Source organism: Pezoporus wallicus, unplaced genomic scaffold (assembly GCF_028554395.1).
Source record: "Pezoporus wallicus isolate ANWC-B61680 ecotype Strahan unplaced genomic scaffold, APGP_CSIRO_Pwel_v1 contig_6783, whole genome shotgun sequence".
Classification (NCBI taxonomy): Eukaryota; Metazoa; Chordata; class Aves; order Psittaciformes; family Psittacidae; genus Pezoporus; species Pezoporus wallicus.
The window spans coordinates 2,444,728-2,470,492 of NW_026637555.1; the positions used below are offsets into that span (position 1 = coordinate 2,444,728).

At 42.0% G+C, this 25,765-nt stretch overlaps 1 protein-coding gene across 1 annotated transcript in view; it reads left to right on the forward strand.

Annotated features, from left to right (window-relative positions):
• Positions 1-7,498: 7,498 nt before the first annotated feature.
• LOC130597664 (cadherin-4) overlaps positions 7,499-25,765 on the forward strand; it is a 451,693-nt gene continuing 433,426 nt past the window's right edge. Inside the window, exons 1-2 of the mRNA XM_057406394.1 lie at positions 7,499-7,573; positions 9,647-9,758. Coding sequence (XP_057262377.1) covers positions 7,502-7,573; positions 9,647-9,758 — 184 coding nt within the window. The 5' untranslated portion in view covers positions 7,499-7,501. The remainder of the gene's footprint in view (positions 7,574-9,646; positions 9,759-25,765) is intronic.

Sequence of the window (25,765 nt, forward strand, 5' to 3'; positions counted from 1 at the left end):
AAGCACTTTATATATATATATGTAAAAGTTTGACTCTCATCATGTTTACTAAACAGAAGCTTATGTTAGATCTGGAAGAAAATAATTAAGTTGTCCGACAGCACACAATACAATGTGGTAGCTTGCATATGGGTTATTATAGTGTCCACATCCTGCTGAGGTTTTCACAGAAAGGTTATTAGATTTATCTCTCATAAAATACTTGAGGATCAGCTGTGTAAATGACCAATCTGTTGAAATATCCGGATAGGTGAAGTACGGGTTATGCAATTCTGCCCATAACTTGCACCAGATATAATTTGTATTTGTTGTTGAAACCTTATAATAAAAATGTCCCATCTCAATCCTGTGCTTCTTCTGAGGCTACAATAAAACTTGCTAGGTGATTTTGACATTTCGTATTGATGGATTAGTACAATCATTGTACAGTCATATACAATATGCTTTATTAAACCACAAGTCTGCCTGTAACTCACAATGGAAGATGGTGTAGGAATATCTCCCTTAGTATTTCTCTCTCAGAGAGACCAAAACCACACATTATCCATTGTCTGTCAGAGTTACTTTTTTAGCTGGGGGTTACCCAGTCTTGTAGGTACCGATATTTTTAGTGCCTACACACATCCTAGACACAGTGAGAGCCTGACTTAAAAGCATGTGTGCGGTTTGGAACAGATTAGATGATGTGAGACCACAGGATCTATTGGTCGGAGTTAACAGGATAACTACAGATAATCTCGTTAGATGAATGCATGAACTTGAAAAATAATTCTTTGGAGTTCAGATATTTCTGGACACTGCCAAAAGGCAGCAGTTACTCTGTACACAGAACTCCTGGGGCTTGCACAAGAACCCCACCAACACCAAAAAATAGCACATATCACTTGAACAGTAGAGTCAGGTCACAACCACCAATGGCAGTTAGCAAAGTTTTTTACCTTGTGACTCTTCTTTTCTGTTTATGTGTGTGTGGAGGACTTTGGGTTTTATTATTTTTAGCCTGCAATCACTCTGTATTATTCAGCTTACCGTGTATACCACATTCCTAAATAGTTCCCTTTCTTTTATCTCTAGGCTTTATTTCACTTAGGCATGTAATATTAGTAGTAGAACTCCTCCACACCATATTATTATCCTTATTTATAGCTAAATCATAGTGATTCAGATATTCAGATAAATTTCACATACATCTGTAACTTGGCTGAAGTTTCATGGAGACAAACATTAAATTTGTCACTGCCTTTTTAAACTGGAAATGAATTTCTTCAAGTGTGTGATATTTTGTCATGAAGTAATCTCTTACAAAAGCCCATCTCTTCCTCTCTCTCCAAGTTTTCTTTTCTCATCTTTTCAGCTCTCCTATTCAAATCCATAAGCTGTCAAATCTGTCACTTGTAAAGTGTTTTGTCTTCCAGGTGGGTTTTGACCAAAGATGCTGACAGCTCCAGAAAATGACTTCATACTAAATAGGTAACCGGGGCTTTCTCTGAGGAGTTCTGCCTCAGCATTTAGCATGCACACACACACCTTTAGAGTATCTGCTGTGGTGCTAAAACTGTTGGATATATGCAGGAGGAAAGAATATTTGGGAGGCATACAAAAAAGTTGGATGCCACAAAAGGCAGAGAGAGCTCAGAATAAAACTTCTATTTATGCTTTAACAATCTGTGCAGAAGAAAACATGTACTTGTTTTTTCTGATGAAGAAAAAAAAGAACATGTATTGTCAGTAATATAACAAAGCCCGATCAGGACCTCACATTTTTGATAGCTAGAAGAGTGATCATTTACTAATATTTCTGCTTGTGTCAGTGTAACTTATTTTGAGATGTGGGCTGGAATAAGTTATATCAATATGAACATTTTAGTGTCGGTAGAGCCATGTTCACCAAAAGGGGAAAGGCAGGCAATGGTGAAGTGATGAGGAGAATTGCTGCTATGAACATTAAAACCAGCGAAAGCTGCAAGTCTGAAAAATCCCCATTTTCCTTTGGCAGTCCCTGTAGAAGCCTGTTAATTATGTTGATATGCATTTGGAGTGTTCTGATGTGTGATGAGTAAAAATTACAGAGCTGTAAGGATTCCTAGGGTAGACCCTGACCCTTCCCCTGGTACCTTGTTGCATCTGTGAGTATATGCAGTGGTACGGGAGATCACAGGGAAAGCACTTGTCAGAAAATCCTCCTCAGCTGCTGAGGAGGGTGCTTGGAGAGGGTGGGGAGGAAATCACTTGGTTTATATCACTTCAATAAGGTTCTTCTCAGATTGCTGTTACAGCGTAAAGCCTGGTGTGAATGCAACCATTTTTAGATGATGACTACTTTAGGTAACTCTTTGTTTCTGAGGTGATGACACAATCACGCTTAAACACATGCTTGTATGAAGAGTGCCTTAAAATCAGTGAGTTTGTGGAGGCTTTGGGGAAATTGGGAATCTGTGGCCTTCCTCTCACTTGTAAGAGGGAGGGCACGATGGCTGTTAATTATTGGTTTTGCTAAACCTGTGGGGTTTCATTGTTCCCGTGATCTGAAGCATTGCATCACAGAGTGGCTGCCTGCTGTGCCTGGCATCTCTTGGAGTATATTCTCATGGTGACGTTTTGTCTGAGGCACCCATGTTTGCCCATCAACCAGAGAGGTCATATTCTGAAGCTGTTACAAGGGGAATATTGACATAAATAGGCACATAAAATAGGTATCTTCTGAGAACAAACCTAATTCTGCTTTAGTTTTTTTTTTTTAATACCAACTGCAGTCCATTGTAATGACACAGACCTGTGAAACCTCTCAGTCAACTTTTGCCTTTTTTTCTCCATTTTTGCAGGAATAGAATATTTTAATAATAAAAAAGTAGAAACCTTACTGTTTTGCATAGCTCAATTTTGGTTTACAATATTTTAATAAGAGTTACGTTAATATAAGGTGTGTTATCTCACCTAAGGTGAGAGACAAAGAATTGGGATTTTAAAATTGATTTTAATATAGCCATTGCTGGCATGCTGCCATAAATGCTTGCATAGTTCAGGGAGGACACCACAGTGTGTCTCATAATTGGAGGTCAGACTACACTAAAGTTGGCCTCCCTTGGTCAGTGTAATTAACTGAGCACGAAGGTTTTGTATAGGGCCTCTGAAGCTGTATTTTCCTCATTGCCATTCACATTACGAACTCAGAAAGAGAATCAATAGGATCCACAATGTACTTGATCAGTAGATAGTGTAAAAGAGAGAAAGTTCAAATTCCTTGGCACTGCAGAAAGCAGGCGCTGTCTGGCAGGACTGAAAATGTGACTTCAAAAATCATGTTTAACCAGGAAGGTAGATGTATCATTCTCACCATTCCAGCACACAGGTAGCACATGCAGGGTAGTACAGAATCAGTTTAGATTAAAGCATATTCTGTTCCCATTCAATGCTGCTTTTTCCTGTGGATTTGTTCTTCAAGTCACTTTCTCCTCTGCAACTCATCATTTTGTCTTTAGATTTTGTACTGGAGCCAGGTCATAGGTAATCCAGAATTTTGAGTTGTGCCCAACCATTTGTGTAGTTGCAGTAATTTGCTGCTGCTTAAAAAAAGTTACATAAATGTACCAAAGTCTGCCTTTTACTGTTATTATTTTCCCTCTATGGTTGTGACCTTCCTACACAGGAGCATCCTTTGTTTCCTGTGTTGGTTTCTGCCTGGGTCTGGTAGATGCTTAGGTCTTTCCCTGATCATTAATTTCTCTTAAACTTTGACTTATCTTTCACTTTGGTTCCGTCTTGTCCCATCTTCCCTACACATCATAAAAAGATCCCAAACATGAATGAAATCTGAAAGCATTTCCCAGTAATTTCAGTTCTGAACTACTGACATAAATGTATTATTTGCTGTTATCTATCACTGCAGAGCCATCATTATTTGTCTGGTTCTGTCCTTTGTTACTACTTTTGACGCAAATCAAAACTAGTAATAATGACTCTTGAAATCACCGACCAGCTCATGTTCTCCTATTTAAGAAGCAAGAACTGTCATGTCATACAGAAGAAACCTGAAGTGTGTTCTGCACACTGTATTAATTTAATTTCTCCTTACTTATCTGAGATTTTAGTAAAACAACTTTTTATCCTTAGCATCTAGGCTATAACTATTTACTTGAGTTCAGAGAAACATTCAGTTATCAGAGGATTAAACAGGTTAAACCACTGGGAATATTTCCCAAATAAGGAATTCAGATATCAGCCCTAAGCTAGGAAGGCAAAAGCCTCTTGAGACTTTGTTTTCTCACCTCCTGTCCATTTAATTTGTTATTCCCATGCTTTCATATATTTGATGGCTGCTTGACAATTCTATTGTATGTTGTACTGTCCCTTAGTGATCACACCTCCCTCTCTCTCATTTCCTATCTGTGGTCACACAGCTCACATCTGATACTCATCTCCACCACTAAGGGTTCTATTGTCCCCTTGATATGTACGCACAACTCCCACTGCTGTCAACAGGAATTACATGTGTGCCTCAAGGAGAGAAAAATCCCCTGTGTACTCTACGCTCCTCATTATCTTGGCACAGTCAGTTCTGTAGATGTCTTGTCTATGAGCCTTTTATTCTCTTGAGTGTTGTGCAGTATAGCAAGTTGGCTCTTAGGATCAGCAGTTTTGCTCTTGAGGTGTTTAGCAAGTTGATTTACTGTGCATGTGTATGCTCTTCAACGTCTTCATCCAGCCAAATCCACATCTTGCAGCATTCATATGTTAGACAGTAGAGCTTCCTATTTTCTTTTTATGCAGGAATACCAATTCATAGTCTCCCAGCAGACTCAAGGCAAAGTGAGAGTCTGAAGCTAATCCTCCCAAATAACATATGTTCAGGCCCAGCTCAGACCTGTATGCTTAAATGCAACGGTTTGTGAAAAATTCAATAGGTACAAAAATGTAAATGGCATATTTTAATTTTTCTTAAAGATCCAAAGGAAGATATTTTATAAGCACTCCATGTCAAGTGCTTCCAAACAAGGAAGTAGTTGAAATAGTAGCTGATCAGTTAGCAGAACTTTAATTCCTTCCAAAATTAATTGGAGTGTCAAGAGTTGAAGGAAAATGGTAGAGTGAAAACAAGCACATATGTAAACCACTGATTTCCACTGTGTGAACATTGGATTTGTGTTCTCTTCTGGTCCTTCTGGAAACACGTCAGCTTGTAAAAGTACCCGGTGTTATTGGAAGCATATCTGGAAGCGTACTCACAGATACCACAGCTTAGAAAAGAGGGATGGCAAACTAATTTGGGAATAAAATCAATTTCCCATCAGATTAGAAATCAACTGTAAACATGTTGAAGAATTCTGCGTTTTTTTTTCACTACTGCTCTGCCTTTTCTTCACAATCTGTTGTGGTGTCAGACTTATTTTGACAATACTTGCAGAACTTGTCATATTAGCAAAGTCATCAAACAGAGCCAGCACATGCACAGCAACAGCTGTAGTTCAGCAAGAGTCAAAGGAACTGGCCATAGGTATTCGCAAGGAAACAGCCACACTGTACTTTCACAAATCCAAAATATCCCCAGAAGTCTCCAGAGTACTTGTAGTTTCATTTAAATAGCAACAACTGCAGCTGCCCTTCAACCTGGCACAATTTACTCCAAACTTTGAAATTTAGGATAAAAATAAAGGGAACAAATGTAGATTTTATATATACAGATAAGGATTTATTTTTGCTATGATGGTGTCACTCGATTATTTCTGCCTTTGTGAAAGTGCTTCACAAAAAAGGGTATATGCTAAATTCAGTGCAATGATGGGATTTACTTAATGTTATGTAACAAACTCAGAAATACTTGTTTAAAAACAGAATAAACCCCATAATCCAGTAAGACTGTAAATTGGTGGAGTAGGAACAATCTTTTCATTATTCGTGTCTACAGAGCGTAACACAATGAGGTCTCAGTTCTTCGCTAACATCTCTAGGTGTTAGCACAATGCTATTAAATCTACTCAGTAGCAAAAGATGCCGTCAGTGGATTTATGTGTCTCGTTCCTTTGGAAATGTGTGAATATAACAGAATAGTTTAATGGCCAGATTTTTCAGCTGCAATGTCTGATTTTGCACGTACATCAGATAGAATGCATCTATTTATGCAAATTGCTGTTGGATTTATATGCACAAAATATACATGCCTGAGAACTCCTATTTGTGGCATTGAGCTGTATTCAGAAAGGAAAAAACTCATGTTTGGATGCCAGGGCCACGCTGTAGGAAAATAGCAGGAGCCATACTTAGCACTCAGAACCACTGCTTTCCATTTTCAGTTGTCTGTGAAAATGAAACTGACCTTAAGTTTCACTTTCCAGCCCTGTTTTGATCTGCCTTTATCTTTACACCAGAAAACCTCTAGTTTAGTGCAATTAGCTTTATCTGTTACTGATGTGAACACGGACTAGGCCTGACATGTCGGTTTTCCTCTAAATAAAGAAGGTCCAGGCACACACACAGGCTCATGTACGCAGCTGAGGAGCTAGTTCTGGCACTACCCATTTTTGTACCTGATCCCAAAACTGACATTCACCCAAATCATTCTCTTCTGAGGACACCACCTGCTGTACCATCCGCTGTTTCTGCCCAGGGTTTAGCTAACCCATGGGCAGAGTTAACCCCCGGAACAGCCTGGGGAACAGTTCTTACCTGCCAACCCCCAAGTCCTTGTGGCATCCTAGGGGTTTTCCCAGGACCATGTTTTCCCAGGTACCCCACGGCTGCCCTGCCAGGCCTCACCCTCCCAACAAGGTGATACCCAGCGAAGACCTCTGCAGCCTGGGGTGATGGGGGTGTGATTCCCCCTGGTGTCATTTTTTCCTCTCTCCAAATATCTTGGTTTTTCTACCAAAATCGATGTTTTTTCCTCCCCAGCACATTATTTTTTCCCTGTAGATGTGCTGCTCCCCACATGCCACCTTCCCCTCACAGCCCAGGCTATCCTCTTCTCGCTGGACTCATCCATCATCCCCCATAGATGTCTCTCCTGCGGACATGCTAGCTTTTCCTCACTGCACACGCTCGTTTCCCACCTGGACACGCTACATCTGTCACTCACGGGTACATCTTTCCCTGGATATATTAGCTTTCCCTGCGGACATCACTTTCCCTCAGTGGGTACATCCCTCACGCGGATATTCTGTTTCCTTCCCCTGGCCGTTTCCCTGGCTCTCTGCACAGGTACCTTTGTTCTGTGCGCATTCTCCTGCCCGCCGCCCCGCGTTCTCATGTGCGCTGCGAGGGGCGCACCGACACCCGCCCCCCGCCGGCCCCTCCGCGGCGGGGCGGTGCCTGTCGCTTTAAGGCGGCGCGTGCCCGCGCGGTCGGTGGGCGGGGCGTGGGGGCCGCGCGCGGCGGGCGCTTCACCTGCAGCCCAGAGCGGGCAGCGAGCGGCGGCGGGAGCGGGGCGGCAGCGGCTCCGCGGCCCCGGCTCTGCGCAGCGCGGCTCGGCTGCACCGCCACAGCCCGCGCGGCTGGGCCGGCCGGGGCCATGAGGGCCGGCTCGTGGGTGCTGCTGGCGCTGCTCGCGCTGCTCCTTCCCGTCCGGGGCTCGGTGGCAGCGGTAAGTGGGGCTGCACCGCGGGGATGGGGTATGGGGGGAAGCAGCGCTCAACGGCTCCGCGCCCAGCGGAGCTTCCGCTGCCTCTCCGCGCCCTCCGCCTATACCCGCTGCAACTTCGGGGTCCGTGCGGCCGGGGTGCGGGAGCGTGAGAGTGAGTGAGCGGGAGCGGTGCCCCCGCAGCTTCCCGCCGCCTTCGCCGCTTCTTCCTTGTTTTTATCCTCTTTGCGGTTCGAAGTCACTGGGTTTTAACGCCGTCGGTCGCGTTGCATCTGGTGCCTCCGCCGCGCCGGTAGAAACTTGCCCTCCGCGGTGCGCGGCTACCGGTAAACTTCGCTGTAGCGGTGCGTCCCGGTGCCGCCGCTCCCGCGGAGCCTCCGCGCCCCAGCGCCGCCGCGCAGCCCTGCCCGCTCTCCGCCGGCCGCCCCTCCGCTGCCGCCGCACCGGCAACTTTTGTCTTCACGAGCCCGTAAACACCGAGTGGGCCTGATCCGCGCTGGCGACAGCGGCCTGAAAAGTTTGGGGTTTTCAGGGTGTCCCCCCCACAAATTAAGGGCTGTCCGCGGAACATCAGCAGGTGGCGGAAAGCGTGGCTGCAGCGGTACTGGGTGAGGGGGGCGGCTGCTGTGTTCCATGCTGGGCTGGCCGCGGGAACAAGAGCCGCTTATTTTCGTCCCTGAATCCCCCTGTGCCAAGTTGAATCCGTGGTGTCCCGAGTGCAAGCCCTCGGGAGGCTGGCGGCTGGGCAGAAGCAGCCCCGGTGCGCTCGCAGCTAGCGAGCACCGTTTCAATAACTGGGCGATTTCCGATCCAGAGCCTGTTATCTTCAGTCAGACCTTTTGAAATATTTCTCAATGGCAACATCTTGCCAGCGACGGTTAGAGTCCACAGAGCCGCCGCTTCCCTGCGCTTCCCATGCAGTAGCTGGCATCCGTCTCCCGAGCGTGATTTCTAGCAGAGTACGTTGGCTTGCTTTCTGCTTACTAAGCTCTTCCGAAAAGGACCCTCCGCTCCTCTTCCCTTCTGCCTCTCTCCGTAATGCAGCATCATCTGTGTCCAGGAGTGTTTCGGGGACCCCGGGGGAGCCGTTCTCGTCTCTTCGGGAAGGCAGGAGCACGCCTGGAGTTGCACTTCATTGGGGAAGTGACTCTCCCGTTCCCTTGGCTTCGGCTGCGGGGACTGGAGGAGTCGGAGGTGCAGCCTGCATCTCTAAGCGATGCTCTGGTTTAGCCCTGCCGGCAGTCCGGGAGTGTTAGAAATCCCTTGCCACCGGCACTTGCTTGTACATAAGGCACCTGGCCCTTCTTAGGCATAAATCACTGCCTTATATGCCTTCAGTGAGTTGGGGTCTGCATCATTCCTTGTAGGGGAATGAGTACCTCATTCCAAGGAGCCTGGAATGCCATGACAGGACTAACCTGTCTGTGTGGCAGGAGCTGGTTCCCTGCTAGGCAGTCCAAAGTTACAGGGGATTGTTTAGCTGGGTGCTTCCCCCGGGTCCTGGCAGGTTGTGTGTGGGGCTGTGCCATTCAGTAACGATGTTGTATTTTTCATTGGGCATCCCCTCCCCAGTGCTGGACAGGCGCAGAGCCTGGAGGGTCGCAGAGGCAGCAGCTGGCAGAAGGGGAAGGACGGGGGCTTTAGGTGGTCATAAGTTCCTGAGGCTGCTGGGAGCTGGGATTTTATTCCTCCTGGGGTTTGCCCAGATTCTTGGTAGCAAAACTCAGTGATTTGGGTGTTGCAACATCAGGCCTTTGCGTGGCTTCTGTATGAGTGCTAGCCTTGATGAATTGCCGCTCTTTGTTTCATCCCCTCTTCTGACAGTGCCCAGTATCCCAGCCTTCCTACAAACAATGCTCTCTTGTAGTCAGGCAACTATGTGCTGGCCCGTTTTATTTCTGCAGTTACAGTATGGATCCGCTCCAAGAGATAGGCACTTCAGCACAAGCAGTTTCTACTTGTACACTACTTTACTGTTCAGGTTTGCCTGTGCCTAAACACCTAGTCATCGGGTGCAAAATGTTTTCCCAAGTGACAGAAGTCATGGTGTGTGTCTTCCTCATTTTGTTTTTGCAGGCACACAATGGGGATCTTACAGTTAGACCCACATGCAAGCCTGGCTTTTCAGAAGAAGACTACACAGCATTCGTCTCCCAAAGCATCATGGAAGGGCAGAAGTTACTCAAAGGTAAGTGGAATAAAAAGCTTAATAGGTTCTGCAATAACTGTGTTTTCAGGAGGTGAAAGGAGGTTTAAAGATGCTGGTTTTGATGGTGAAATTGTCTGCAGAATTATGTTTGTAGGAGGATGAAACACTAAGTGGTTTACCTGAGTGTGGTTTTGAATACAGATGGATCGTTCAAAGTCTGTGTGCTGTCTGCTTCAGGTAGATTGTTTGCCTATAATATGCGAGGTCATCATTTCACTTCTAAGTCTCCCACTCCCACCCTGTCTGAAGAAACTCTACATTTGATATTTTAGAAAGTATTTTATGTATGAAATTCAAAGATCCTTAAATTATCTCTGCTTTGAAATGCATGATAAAGCAGACGTTGTTGTTGGAGATGTGGTAAACAAGCCTACAGACATTCTGTTCACAAATGTGGCATTCATTTTCATTACTGCCCCACTGACAACATGAAAACACAGACAAAAAGAAGCTACCAATTAGCTTTATAGTAATTGCTGGATTATAACCACTTCTGTGATTGTAAACTCTAAGACATCCTCATAATCCAAATAACAATAGATTATCCTGTGTATTGATGTCTCTCCCTTTCAAGTTAAAAATAATTAAACTTTATATTTGCATCATACAGAAAATCGTTGTTTTACTCCAAGGTAATTTGTGAAGATCAAAATGCTTCCCCCAGCCAAAGCGCCCCCCTTGAGTTAAATCACTAACCATTGGTGGATGCTACGGCAGTTCACTTGGTATGTTGTGGAAGCTGGGGAGCACATCAGGACTTGATGCTCTACTCAAGGGTTTATAAGCCTTTGCTACTTTCTTCCGAGTACATTTACTCACGTGCGTATGTCTCTGCCAGAAAACTGGGATTTCTGTCTTCCTCCAGAGCAAACACCTGCTCAGTCACTTTGATTTTTCTTGAAGGAGAGAAAGATTTGACAGTGTTCTTTCTGGCTTCAACAGAATCCAGGACTGGACATTTTTTCTCTACATGAGTTGGCAGTCAGTTTTGTTTCTGAGCCCAGTTGTCTTAGTTTTGCTGTTCAGGAATTCTCTTGACTGGCCTGGCACCAATTAGTAAACGTTGGGGAGTTTCTATTTAAAGATAACCAAACAAGGATTTTAAATAGACAAGCCCAAGAATATAGCAACGCTCAAAGAGAACCAAGCACCACTTGTTTACATATTTAGTATCAGTTTTTCCCAAACTTATACACTGTAAGGCTGTGTAGGTCAGTCTGTAAATAGTAAATTTCATAGTAAATTTCATGCTTTTCAGCTTCGGAAATTGTTTGATAGACATTGTCCTCCAAATACTGTAGGAAGTCTTGTCATTAATGTGTTTGCTCAGAGGAGTATTTTTTGCAGTCTAGTGCTTGACAAACTGTGCTGCGTGTTTATGTAGGTGGACAATAGGGATGGAGCAGAAGGTCTGTTCAGGGGAGTTAGCTGGCAGTGACTTCGAAGACAGCACAGTGGCTGTCATTTCATTTCAGTTTTAACTGATAATTTTTTAAATATGAAATTATATTTAGATAGGCTGTCAAGTTGATTTGAATGAAAATATATTTCTATTTAATTTTATGCTTTAGGGGCCAGCTGTAGTTTTACATTAGTCATGGCAAACCTGCCTCTGATTTAGGGCTGCACTGGCCCTCGGGATATTGTGTATGCATGCGCCACTTGTAAGATTCATGTCCTGATAACGCTGTCATGAGTTATGCCATTTGTAAACATTTTGTCAACTGGAGAAAGGGAAAAAAAAAGCAAATGCTGTGTTTGATAATGAATAAACACCTTTTAATCTACAGTTAAATACATGCTGTGGTTTATCATAGGAAAAAAAGATATCCAATTAATTTGTACAGTAATGGAGGAGAAAATTCTTCTTCATGCTTGTGTTCTTTATATATACTCTAGCATGTAAAATTGGTAGTTTTCCAGTTGAGGTTTAATTTTACTTCCTCACACTTGATGTGTCTGAAGCATAAAATGTTTATCTCTTTCTTCCATCTGGGTGAAGTATTGTACAATAGTTCAGACCAAAAATGGGTTCAGATTGCTTAGTGTATCAAATTTGATAGATTGACATATGTACTGTTTCACACCATCTTACCACGCAAAGCTCTGCTGCCAGCTACCACCATCTTACTCATCAGCATTCAGTAATTCATTTTCAGGCCAAATGGGACTGTTTGCCTAAAAAAAAGTAGGTAGGAATTCACCTGTTGGTGCTTTCATGGAACTGGGGAGGATAAAGTATGTGTGTGTGTGTAGTTCAGATGGCTCTGAGGAGATCCCAGTGATGCTGTGTAGTCCTCACTTGGTCCTGAGCAAGGACTGCTTAAAGGTTTGTTCATCAGAAATCGGGTGATACGCGAACCTTGGCATAGTGGTGATCTTCAGCCAGCACTGGGAAGTTTAGATGTTACTTGGTTCGGGAATAAGTGGTGTGGCAATAAACCCAACGTTTCCCTTTTAAGCTTTGTATCCAGCTCTCAAAAGTATGCAAGGTTACGAATGTATCAAAATGAAAGTGCTTGTAGTATTCTAGGTTTGAGTCAAGTTAAACAGATAATGACTGCTTATAATTGACTCATTCCAATGGAAATAGCTTAGCTTTAATTTGACAACAAAAGCTTTTACAGAGTCATTGTTTTATTATAAGTATGCCATAAGCTATTAACTACTACTTTGTGGTTCATCTTATTTGCCTGAGTCAGCTCTCTAACGTCCTCAAAACACAGATTCTACCAGGAGCTATTTGTTACACAGTAATTAACTTGTTTATGATAAATGGATGGGAGAAATGTCACGGCATTTTGTTTTATGTATAAATGAAAAGCATCTGCATTCTAAAAATTTCATGTTAATTAGACTTAAAATAGTTTTCTCCAGTAGTGCCACAAATACCACATAGCTGCCAACGCTGTAGCCTTCTGATGGGGTATTAACTGAGTTGATTTGTGGAGCCAATGCCCACTTTGGAATTTGGTCTTTGTTTTTTGTTTGCAGGATAATAAACTTAGTCTTGATCACTGATGCATACTGCTGGTTAAAATAGGATCGTTAACTGTTTTCTTCAGCCTGAGGAAAAATCTCAAAGCCTGCAGTATGTTGGAGGACAGTTACCGCACGGGTATCTTTCTCTTTGCTAATCATTAATGTTAACATTGGTCCTAAGGGGTGGGAAGCAATGACATGCAGTACTGCACTGAAGGCAGTTCAGCAGTGCCTCAGGGGATCTGATCCCTGAGTATTAACTCAGGTGTATGGGAATGATGATGAGTATTGGCCTCTTGGGGAAGGAGATAAATAAGGAGTAGGATGCTGAAAGTGACATGTAATATGATATAAGGGGAGCTGACACTCTTGATACTGGCTTTATGCCCTTTTCATTTTTTGTGAGGTTTTTGAAGATTGTAACTTAAGAAAACACCATTTTTCAAAATTAGAAATTCCAGTTTTATTGCTATACTGTGCGACCGTGGCAACTGGTAGTGGGTGGAATGACATCACGGTGTTAAACATCTTCTTTTCCCAGCATCGTACCATCCCGGCTGTAGCAGGTCACCTCTCAAAAATACAGCTATACAAAACAACTTGGAGCTTCCCCCGTGATCAGCAGACAACGTAAGCAGTTGGGATGTACAGCCCCTTCTTTGTTTTAATGTGCGTCTCTTCCTCTGCAGTGATTCATGTTTCTGCTGCCCATCCTAAATAGTGCCTGTATGTAGCAGGAGAACTTCACTTGTGTGGGCAGTTACGTTTGGGTAGAAGCGTGTGGAAGCAGAGTTTATTTTCATAGGGGAAGATGAATAAACGGTGCCAGCATGTTCTGCTTTAAGCAAGTGTATGAAACCAGAGGTAGCCAAGCTACATGCAAATGTATAAAAATGTAGTTGCTTCATAGTAAGATTTTTACTAGCGTTGGTTTTGGTTAAAAAAAGTGTGTGTGTGTATATATATATATAAAAAACTTCATGGAAATATCTGGGGTTTCATTCACAAGAATTCAGTGTGGAGGTCATCTCTTACAAACTTTTTAGAGGTAGGATGTTCCTGATGGTGAGAGCTTTTTATTCTTCCCACCTGAGGTTTCCAAGGCTTCATCTTTTTCAGCCCTCATTATCTCCAATAGGAGGGCTGCAAATACTGTTTTGAAAATATAGAACATATAGATTAAAAAAAAAACCAAACCCAGATTCCCAGTTCTTCGTGGGGTGGTGTAGAAGCAAACAATAAATAAAAATGCCGGAAGGGTAAGGGGAGAACATGACCAAGCTGTTGTGAACTAGGTTTGAGTCTGGTTGCTAGTAACTCATGGAATAGTAAATGTAGGGTTATACTCTACCTCCTTTTGCAGGTAGATGCACTGCATTCTTGTGGTTGAGATAATCTAGGAAACTGAATGTGGAGTGTTTGAGTGAAATGTACAAACAGCCTCCACTTGAAAAGAAAAAAATAGTACAGCTCCAAAATACTGTTGCATCCGTGAAAACTGGCCTCTGAAAGCACGAGACAAAGCTTTCAGGAGGAATGCCAACAGCTTTGCAAAGTGTCCAGGGGGAAGCGGCTTGCCTCTGCCGTGACGAACTTGGCAAGCGTGTATCTGAAGTGTTGAGTGGCCCCAGAATGTGAAGTGGTTAATGGGGATGCTCTGCCTGTTTCTACATCTGGCTTCCCACTTCTCCTGGATCTACAGTTCAAAAAATGCATAGGTACCCAGCTGCTGTTAACTTTGCTCAGAGCTTGGTGCAGGTCAGTTTCTACCTCTGAAGCATGCTCAGGGGGATGCTCCATCCTGCGGCAGTAGGAAGTGCAGGGTGTCTGCAGTGCTGCCTGTGCAGCTGGTCATGCCTCTGTCTTCTGAGTGATCCTTGGGGTGTTATACAGATGCTCTTTTGGAAGCAAAGACAGTGAGGGATATTGGGATTTGTTCTGGTGTTTGGTGGGCCTTTTGAGCACCTCTTGAGGGTTGCATGGTCCTCATAGCAGTACAGAAGCTCTGCTGCAGTCTGCTGAAATATCCAGTGCCTTCTCTGAGCTGCTCCAAGTTTAAAAGGCAGAGACTTTTCCATTCATGCTTTCATTATTTTCTCGTCTGTGATTCTGCATGAAAAGCAGTAACTGAAGTTATCGTACACGTAATTAGCTTCGCAGTTCCCTAATAAAGTCTGAAAGTAGGCAAAAGTCCACTGGGAACCTAGAACTCTTTCCGTAACCTTTCTTCATTCCTTTCTTAGAGGAAAAAGAGTCAGGCAGACGTCAGCTTTCTATGTTAAACTTGTACATGCTCCAGTGAAGTTGCCTCTCAGAAAACGCATCACACATTCCACAGGACAACTTCTTTTAAAAGCAGTTTCTCTTGATGGGCACACTGTAAATCAAAACCCTAAGTTCAATCGAGAGTTCCAGGGGAGACTCCAGAAAGAGCTCGTGCAGATTGCGGCGCTGCCGATGCATATTTATTTTTAATGTTATTCTTCAGATCTAACTTCTGACACAAAAATGATGTTTAAGATGACATTTTTATCTAAATAAAACTGCAGTTAATGAGACTGGAGTAGTCAATAATGCTCTATAGAGTTAATCCCCTTACACTGTTTAATAACTGTATATATTGCTTTCTAGATCAGAGCTTTGAACCAAATTCCTCAAACCCCAGTAAAATTACTCTTTTCTGCATTCTGGGAGCTAACTGATTTTTATCTGAATAAATCTGCTTCTCCAACAGCAGTCTGGAAGTTTCTCCCTTTTTTTTTTTTTGAGGGATTTGTCAAAGAATTGTGCTGCTTCAAATTAGGCACTCCAAATAAATAGATATTAAGGAAGAAAATGAAATAACAATTTCTAATTCATTAATTTCTTTATGGTTAGGCTTTTAGGAAATGAGCCATGTTAGGAATAGTAGCAATTTGTTGTTTATTGTGAAATACCTGTTATTTTGAACTCCAGACCAATGTTAGGTCCGTAAGGTTACAAAATGTCAATTTTAAAGTCACTTCTTCGTTCAGAAACTGACTGTTGCTGGCAGAGTTCCGAAGCTCTGATCTCGCAGAGCAGATGCTGAAAGCATTCTGGACGTTATGGTTTTTTTTGCATGTGGCAATTGAAACTTATTTTTTCTAGCAGTGAAGTATTTTCTTGCTCTATTTTCACTGACCTAATGCCGGTTCTCATTGTCTAATTTCATTGATACTTATGTGCAAGCCTCCTTCTGCCTTAGTTTCTACCCTGGAAATGAGCATGAGGCTTTTCTAGAGGTCGCTTATTTCATTGCAGACTAAAGCTGGTGAATACTTAGTTCACCATGTGCATAGCTTATAATATTTTAGTAATATAGATAATACTTAAGTTTTATTTGAAGGGCAAGAAGAGATTAAAACTACAGAGGATAGGATTTTGTTGGAAATCTGCTTCTTAATATTTTTTTTGTATAATGAATTTGAGTAACATAGGGAAAGAAGTGTCTTCCTGTTTGATTTGAGGTCACCGGTATATTCAGAGTTAGTGCCATTCCTGTATAAAACTTAATTTTATTTTTAAATGGAAATATCAAGAACTAAGAGCAGAGAGTGGTGTTTGAAAATAAAGACCAGTATTTGCTTTGGGAAACTCCAGTTTTGAATGGCTAGACAAGAGCCAGACTCTTCGGTGGTGCACAGAGAAAGGGAAAAATGAGATGGGCATAAACTGAAATGCAGCTCATTGCACTTAAATGCGAGAAGACGTGTTCAGTGTGAGGGTTGTCAGACACTGGAGGAGGTTGCCCAGAGATGTTGTGGAGTCTCCATCCTTGGAGATGCTCAGAACCCAACTTGGCACAGACCTGAGCGTGCTCTGGCTGACCATGTGCTGAGCAGGGACTTGGATGAGATGATCTGCAGAGGCACTGTCCAGCCCCTGCTGCACTCTGATTCTGTGTAAAGCTTTACAGGTGAATGTATGAAAAGGCAGAGGGATGAACTGAGCTTTTCTGCAAATACCGATCAAATAGCTTTAAATAAAAACATTGCAACGGCCTGCAAAAAAACCCAGAAATAATGATCCTTACAGGGAAATTGTATTTCTTTAACTTCTTGGAAGCATAACCTCCAAAGAGAGAATAATTGAAACACCAGGGACCAGCATTCTGCTGTTTGCTTCCATTAATGTCCAGACTTAACTTAGGCATAGTTTGTCTCCTGGCATATGGAAGTGTTACATTTTAAATTCAAAAAGCTCTTGGTTTCCTCTTTATTTTTAGTAGAATAAAAGGAGAACATATGGACTTTCTGTTTTCCCAAAATATTTGTCATTAGAACTGGCTACTTCGCTTCATTCAGCAGAATCTTCCCCTGGAGAGTTTTCTGTAATACAAAAAAAGAGTTGAGTTGAACAAGATTTTATTTTTTTTTTTTTTTGCCAGAGGCTTCCTGATTTTTTTTTTTCTTGCTTATATTCATTGTCCCTAATTTATTTATTAATTTTGAATTGCAGTCGCACAGGGGGAGAGAAGTGGCAAATGTTCTGGCATATGGGCTGCTCTGTCATTGCAAGCAGTGGCGTAGCCGCTCTTGCTGCCCAGTGCCTCATGACCCCAGGCTTCAGCATCCCTCTTTGCCAGCCTGTTCAGATTCCTGCCTTCTGCTCCCTTCCAATACGAAATTGTAATTATGTTTTGCTTTGCCCTCGCTGCTTTCCTGCCACTGTTCCTCAGCACTTGCCAGCGTTTTGTAATAGAGAGCCAGTGGCAGTAATTCAACACTCGGCTATACTGTGCAATAGCTTCTGCTCGGAGGGGTCACATAAACTACAACCTATTAACATTAGCATGGTAATAGCAGCCACTATGTGGAACACACAGTGGGGATGTTGGAAGCTCCTCCAAGGGCCTTGAAGATATGTATGGGCCACCCATGAAGGAGAAAAGAAAAAAATAAATGGCCTTTCTGCTTTGAAATGAGCCAGTCTGTGCGTTTCCTTGATACCCAGAAGCACTGCAATCATTAAGGCTATTACCATGCTTATTATAAATCACGGTTTTGTAGCGGTTCATAGGTTAGTCACAAAAATTACTTTCAGTCTAAAATTTTGTTACGTGGAGCTTGTCTAGTATAATTCCAATCCTTATTAAACAGAATTGTCTTTAAAAATTATGAATATAGCAATTATACAAAGATAGTGTTTCAGAAATTGTTCTGTACAAAGCTATGTATGAGCTAGCTCTGTCAGTTCATGTCTAAAGAATTGTCAAACGTGGGTCAGTGAAACAAACATTTGTTACTTCACCATGTATCAGGAAAAGCATATTGGGTTTATTGGCATATGAAATGAAAGCATCAAGAAACAAGCTTGTGAAGATGTTACAGTCAGAATGGTTGCACTTGAGAAACTGCAAATCGAGATTAGTTTACAACGTAAAATTTAATAACCTGTTTGCTCCTGGTACAGTCAGTGGTGATTAATAGGTACCTCTATTGATATCAACCCTGAGTGTTTGATCAACCTGCTCCGTAGGTGCTTCTGGCCATAGATTCTTCTTTCTTTCTTTTTTTTTTTGTCCCACGAAGTCTTGCTGATTTTCCTGAGAGCTCTTTGTGCCATTACCTGGACCATCCCCTTACAGTCTGTTTACTGGTTCTTTGTGAACTCATATTAAAATGGGGCTGGAGGAAGTTGAGGATGCCTCCTCAAGGCATGAGCAGCTCCTTTGTATCAGGCTTTTTCCCAGTTGTGGTCCTGGAGCTTCAGTCATAGGGACCACAGTTAATATATAATGTTCCCTTTCCTTCCTTCGTGTTTAAGCTGAAGAGCCCTTGATGTAATCTAAACCTGCTGCTATTTGTGTTATTTGTCATAGACACAGAGAACAGTTGTTGCCTTTTCTTTGTTTTTTTTCAGTGTCTGTAGGCTGAACTGCTCATCTGTTCCCTTTCATGTGTTGTGCCTGGGCCCCTTTCTCTGAGCCCTTACATTTGCTACTAGCTTGATGCCCCGAGTCGATGTGACTATACCAGCCAAGTCTCGCAGCACTGAACAGACAAGGATTACTTTGCCTGTTTTGCAGGCAATACTTCAGTTGATTTATCTAATGTGATGACTGCTTTTTTTCCCCCTTCTTAACAGTATGACACTGTTGACTCATGTTCAGCTTGGGATCCAGTATAACCTCCCACTGAGGAACTGCCAGCTACCCAGTCATTTTCCATATGTGGAGTTGGTTAATCCTGGTGAATTGGGTTGCCTTGCTCTTCTTCTATTGAATTATATATATAATATATATATAAATTTAAATGTATATATAAATATGCTTTATCAGCCTGATCTGACTTGCTAAGGTTGGTTTGAATTAAAATCTTGACTTCCAGCAGAGTTTCAGTTGCATCCTGCTTTTGTATCATTTGCAGATGTAACAAGCATATGCTACATTCCTGTATCTGTTCTGTTAGTAAAAACATCGAACAAAACCAGTTCAGAACAAACTGTCACAGAGTCCCTGTGACAGAGCCTTCTGTTTTGACCATGAACCATTAAAACTTATTCTCTGGGTAAAGTTATTGAAGTAACTAAAATTTAAATAGCGGTTTGTAATCTGAGCCTTTTGTACCTTGATGCTGTGGATCTGGGATCTGTAGGAACACAAATCCAGACATCTCCAGTTGTCAGTAATTTTCCTGGCTTTTATGAGAGTTGCATATATTGGGATCCTTGAATTTTCACTGTCTGGAAACATTCCAGATTAAAAACTTAAGAGAGGTTCATGCTGTTGCTGTTGGAGCAGAAGGACTCCTTCAGTTCTCTGACCAGTGTTGGATACGCTGAATTTGGAGGGGGTTTTAAATGCCCCAACTCATCTGCTGGCCAGCACCAGAGGTCTGTTTCCAGGCTACAGGACTTGCTTTTCAGGCTGGCCTCCCCCAGGACTCGAGTGAGGTCTGCTCAGTAAAAGGCTTTTATTGAAGGAGCTGTTACTAATCCCAACATGAGCTGAAAGAACAGGATTAATTTAAGGCTAAGTAGCAGATGGGAGTGTTGTACCTATATGTGAAGTGTGGACTCTTTGGTGTAGTCTGTTTTCACTGTACTCATCGTTGGGGATTTTGACCTTTGCTGTATCCCATTTCCCATCCTGTGATCTGTCTAATCTTGTAGTGTGTTGAGAGCAAGTTGTTCGCTCTATGCAATACACTTAGGTCATGCACTGCCTGTTTTTGTCGTATCTGTGTTATTCATAAAGCTTTTTAGATGGCCTAGCTCACACTTAAGTATTTTACTGTTTAGTATCTCCGTTCAATTTTCCCCATCATGCTGGCGTGTTTTTGGTAACTGAAGACATCCAGATGCAAGCTGATCTCTGTGTTAGAGGAAGAGACTCCCTCTGCCGATAAGACCTGATTCTGGAGCATCTCAGTTCAGGCAGTGGAAGAGAGCAGGACTGGTGGAATTCTGGTATTTCCCCCTCAGTGAAAGTGCTTCCCTGGAAAATAGGGAAAAGTCATCCTTTCAGGACCTTTATTCCTTGCTACATGTCTTTCAGAAGCCTAATTATTGCTGGCTGGTTGCTTAGCTCCCCTGAGAAGAGAAGGTTTATACAATTACACATGAAAGGCAACTGTTTTGCTCATCTCCAGAAACTTTAAATGTTTTTATTTTGTGCCTGAATTATTTGGGTGAATTATATTTTCATTTATTTTTCATGGGCTTTTGAACACCTTTCAGTTGACTCAATGCCCTCTTTTGCCTTTGATCCTCTGAGGAGGATAAAGAAGTGTGGGTAAACAGCATTTAAAAAGAAAAAAAGATTTTCATGTTGTTTGGGTTTTTCTTTTCCTGGGGAGAGAAGGGATTAGTTGAGGAGGAAGAAAAATGTGTATCTGGTTGCTTGGACAAAGGAAAAACTATAGGTCATGGCAAGATTTGGTATGATGAAGTCTTCAAAGGTGGCAATTATCAAAAATATTTGGATTGCAGCCAAAGATTTTCCTATACTGTGTTCAAACTACAAGAAGAGACCCTCAGACCCTCATTAGAAGAAGCTCAGTGATCTCTAGGTCACTAAACTCTTGATGCTTGTTCAAGGAGCTGAGTAGAAGTTTGGTTAGTCCTGTGCAAAGTTTACTGAAAGACATTTTTTGACTCTTTTTTGGTTTTGCCTAGAGTTTGGGATATAAGAGAAATTGAAAGTTAGAAGGCTGGTTGTTATAGCGTGTTGGCTGGTTGTTATAGCCTGTTATAGCAAGCTACTCTAAATGTACTGGATGGTTCTGATAGCTCCTGACTAGAAGAAGGCTAGGGGAGGTTTAGATTGGATATTAGGAAAAAATTCCTCACCAAAAGTGTTGTCAAGCACTGGAACAGGCTGCTCAGGGAAATGGTGGAGCCCCCATCTCTGGAGGTGTTTAAAAGATGTGCAGATGTGGTGCTTGGGGACGGTGGTGCACTTGGCAGTGCTGGGTTATTGATTTCACTCTGTGATCTTAAAGGTCTTTTCCAACCTAAACAATGCTATGATTTTTGTGAAACCCATGTAGAAGGGTTGTGTGGCACAGTGGTCAGTTAAGAAATACTGGGAGACATCTTGTATTAGACATAAAATAGAGGTTTAATCCCATGTTGATCACTGAATACCTGTTGCATGAGGTATTCCTTCTTTGCAGGAATTTCTGAGAGTTATGAGTTAACTGTGGAGTTTTGCCAAAGCTCAGAGCAGATGATGCATTTTACTGGAATGAATTTTCCTAGTATTTTCAATAAAATAAAGTTTTATTTTCCCTTTCTGCTGTGAATTGAGGTATAATGTTTGCTGTATCCTGTTAAATAGCAGCAGAACTTAGCAATAGTGGCACAGCTGGTTTTACTTTTGTAATAATATAGCAGGTTTCATTGCCTGGGAAGACGTGATGATGAAGCAAAGTTCTGTTAATGCAGCGGGAGTGTCCTTTGGCAATGCCACTGTAAGACGGAGAGTTTAATGTCTGTGGAGTGGGGCTCCTTCTAGAAAAAATCCAGATAATTGAAATAGGAGTGGGTGGGAAGAAGAGATGGACATGGGAGAGTGGAATGCTGAGTGCCTGTAGGGTTGGGTACTCCACAAAACTGGCTGGGCCACGGTTCATACTGGGTTTGGACAACTCCAGAAGTGGTGTGTATTGTGGAGACCTAAAGAGGAGACAGCATTTCTGCAACAGCTTCTTAATATAGAAGTGATTTTTCAACCTTTCATCTGTATTGGGGTCCCCTGTGAAGAGTCTGTCATTGCAATAGATCTGTCCTCCCCTCCATTTGGAAATATTTGTAGGGAATTGCACACTGAGAAACCTACTGGTCTTGGGAGAGCTGTCCTGAAAAAGAAGAAAGGGAAAAAAAAAAAGACAAAAAGCTCAAGGTTATATACCAAAATCAGTAACTTGCTCAGAAGAAGATAATACCTGGTGAATGTCAATTAAGTACTTTCCCAGCTAATAAATAGCTTAGGAGGTATAAAATTTAATACTCCTAGAATTGCAGAAGCCTTTGAAGAACACTTAAATTGGACTCGCTGGAAGCAGGAGATTTAATACTGACCTGTTTGGAGGTGATTACTGAAAAAAATATGATGGAGTGACACTACTTCTTGAGTACAGTCTTTTGGGCTTCAGCTTTTTTTAGGTAGCTTGTGAAACAGTTTATTTTTAAGTTCTTGTGAAACACATTAGCCAAACTGCACTAGTAGCCAGTGTCTTATTTATAAGGTAATTCTAAGTGTTTCTGAAGGCTCAGCGGCTTGGGAGCGGGTTACTCCGCCACAGGAATAGTATAACTATCAACTCCACATAGTTTTTCATATGGCTATGCCTGAAGGTTCTGCTTACTTTCAGTCTCAAAAACATGTATCTGTTGCCCATTTAAGGACCTCAAGCACTAGAATAATTTTCAATTTCCTTCTTCTATAGGGAAGAAGCTCTTTACTGTGAGGGTGGTGAGGCAGTGGCGCAGATTGCCCAAAGAAATGGTAAATGCTCCATCCCTGGCAATGTTCAAGGCCAGGTTGGAGAGAGCCTTGGGCAACGTGGTTTAGTGTGAGGTGTCCTGCCCATGGCAGGGGTTGGAACTGGATGATCTTAAGAACCTTTTCAACCCAAACCATTTTATGATTCTATGCATTACCCATCATGGTCTCACCTGTGGGAAACAAATGAGAGATGTGCACACTGTGTTTTGGTCGAAGTCTCCTCTTTTGAGAGGAGAGCAGATAAACAACAGAAACTGCTCAGAAGCCACCGTGCTGTGATGTAGTAGTTATGAGTTTATTTGGAAATCAGAGCAATCCACACTTTGCCCCAGTTGGTTTCCTTCCTGTTGAGCAGTGCCCCCTGTTTTGTCCAGATGTGTGGTTTTTCCTAATCCCAGTGGCAGTCGTTTTTTTTTGGCACTTACAGTTAGGAGAAAAAAAAATGAAGTTAAGTAATACATGGCATTTGTTTTGGCCCTAGTCATGACTCATAAATAGGAGCAACATCTGTGCTGATAGTTTTTCGTGATACATAACCAGATTGAGTGAACAAAGTTTTCATGTATTGCTCTTCTTTTGCCATTGTTATATTTATGGAGCTCCAGTGTTGAGTGAAATTAAATGCTTATGTATAGATGAAGATTTATATACATCTTGTGAATTTTAATTTAGCCACCCTATCTTTTTAAACTAAAAATGGCTTGTTGCCTTTCCCTGAGCCTTACAAAACTTTTTCAAGATCCTTCCCCATTCTCACTCTGTTGAAGACTCATGCTGCTGCCAAGTCTACACCAGTCTTTAACAGACAATAGTGAAACTTCCAGTGGATGTAAATCCTTATAATCCTGAAATGATGTAAATCAGTGCAACTCCTGAAGTCATTGGGACTATTCTGACTTACATCTACTGAAAATTTGGCACATAATATTCCTGCTGGTCTTTTCTTTTGCCCAATAGTTGCTCTACATGGAGTTGGCACTGCAGACAAAGTGCTCTCTTACTAGCTGTCAGAGGGTGGCACGGCTTCCAGCACTGCTGATTCAGCACAGCAAAGGCCATTTTCCTGATTTCTTTGTGCGCTAGATTAAATTACTCTGCAGGCTGGACCTGAGCCACAGGCCATAGTTTTACAGCCTTATAACATGGTATCCTAGCCCATGGCATCCGAGAGGTCTGGCTGCGCATGAAGCTCTTCTGCTTTGCTGTAAAGGATTTTTAGATTTGGCGATCTGTCTCTTTATAAGCTAATGCCAGCAGCACTGAAAATATTTTGATTGTCTAGTTGAGACATAATAAAATGGGATTCTGTTAATTGCAGGAAGGGATATCACGGGGATCAGGGTAGTATGAAAACTCCACTGTGTGTGTTTGTCATGGCAACGTTTCTTTAGATTTGCCTTATGGAATTGCAGGGTAACAAATAATGAATTCAAATTTTTAATGAATATAACACAACAGTAGCACCAGGGAGACGTCCTGTCTGAGTTCTGGGGGTTGTGCCATGAGAGCTGTGTGAGTGACTTACCAAAATGTTGGGAAATCCATTTTGTTTTGTGTCTCGGTATATGGACATTTCTTGTCTAGTCTGAGTGGGTTTGGAATTGAACCAAGGGGGTGAAGCAGTGGGATGCACTTTGTGGTGAGCTTTGTCTTGCTCACATCCTACAGAGCTGAGAAGTGGGATGTCTGTGACTACTATAATAGGCACATGGGTAAAGGCAAAAGCATGTTTTCTGTTCACTGACAGCTACTGGCTTTGTGTGTTAAAAAAACATAGCCAGCTCTGCTTGTGCTCTCCAGTTGGACTTCACTATTGCAGCTCATAACTTTCTTTGGACATGTGCAGTTGATGGTCTGATTTTCCCTTTCCCCTCCTATGCTCATGAATGGAGACAGTGATACTGTTAATGAGGGGAAAAAAGGTCGAATAGATCAAAGAGTAAAAGCCATCTTCATGCTTCCAGCATGAAGAACGATCCTGTGTAAACCAGGTGTTCCAGTGAAGTGAAGACCATGCTTAAAGAATTTTCACAGTAAGTTTAGAAGTTTCATTCCATCTCTTCTCCCTCATGTCTAATCACATTATCTCACTGTAAGGGCTTTCTTTATATCAGAAGGAGAGGCAGCCCATACATGTGGTTATCGTTGAGTTGCCTTATTGCTTTTCAGCTTTATCTCTCTGGTTTAAAAATAAGTAAATAAATAAATGAGTGCCACCAGCCAAAACCTCCTGGTTTTAATACAAAGAAGGATATATTTTTACAATTAAAAAGTATTACTGAATCAGACATTTTTCTGACAGTAATTCCTAGGGTGTGATACAGAGGTGAAGTTAATGTTGCTAGTTTCAATGCCAACATGAAAATTGGCAAATCGGGAAAGTTCTTTCAGAGCAGTTTATTCTAGTTTCTGAGCCCTAGTTCAGTCTCATGGTATCAGGCAGCACTGCCAAGCAGAGGGTTTATCTATTGATTTCTGAATGTATTGTGCTGTTAATCTAAAACTTCATTCCCCAGTGGAATTTCTCTTCAGAAAGCTCTAGCCAAGCTCAAGAAAGTTATTTGATTTGGGAAGTTTGAAAGAATAATAAAAGAAGGGTTGATGCCATTGGATTTTCATGAGCTTGGTCTTCTAGTAAAATAGACAGGCTTCCGTGATGGTTTGGTTCATTATTTGGGAGGAAAGCAGAACATGGAGATCACTTAAGTTTTACTGGCTGAGAATTTGCAATTATGAAACTGTCCAGAAGAAAGTTATGAGAAGAATTTTGGTGATACAACAAAATATAAAAACTAATGGGTTAGTGCGGCTTTGTCTTGTCATAAATTTATTGCTTTAATTCTTGGCTATTTGGCCTTTTCTGCAGATTTTTCAATGGTAAAATTTAGTGCTAGAAATGAATGAATGCAGTTTCCCAAAAAAAGAAATGTGGCAAGGGAATTGCACTATATATACTGAGGGACTTTGCCCCTCAGATGCTTCCAGCGTCCTTCAAATATTAAAGGAAAAGTTTAAACCTTTTAAAAGACCT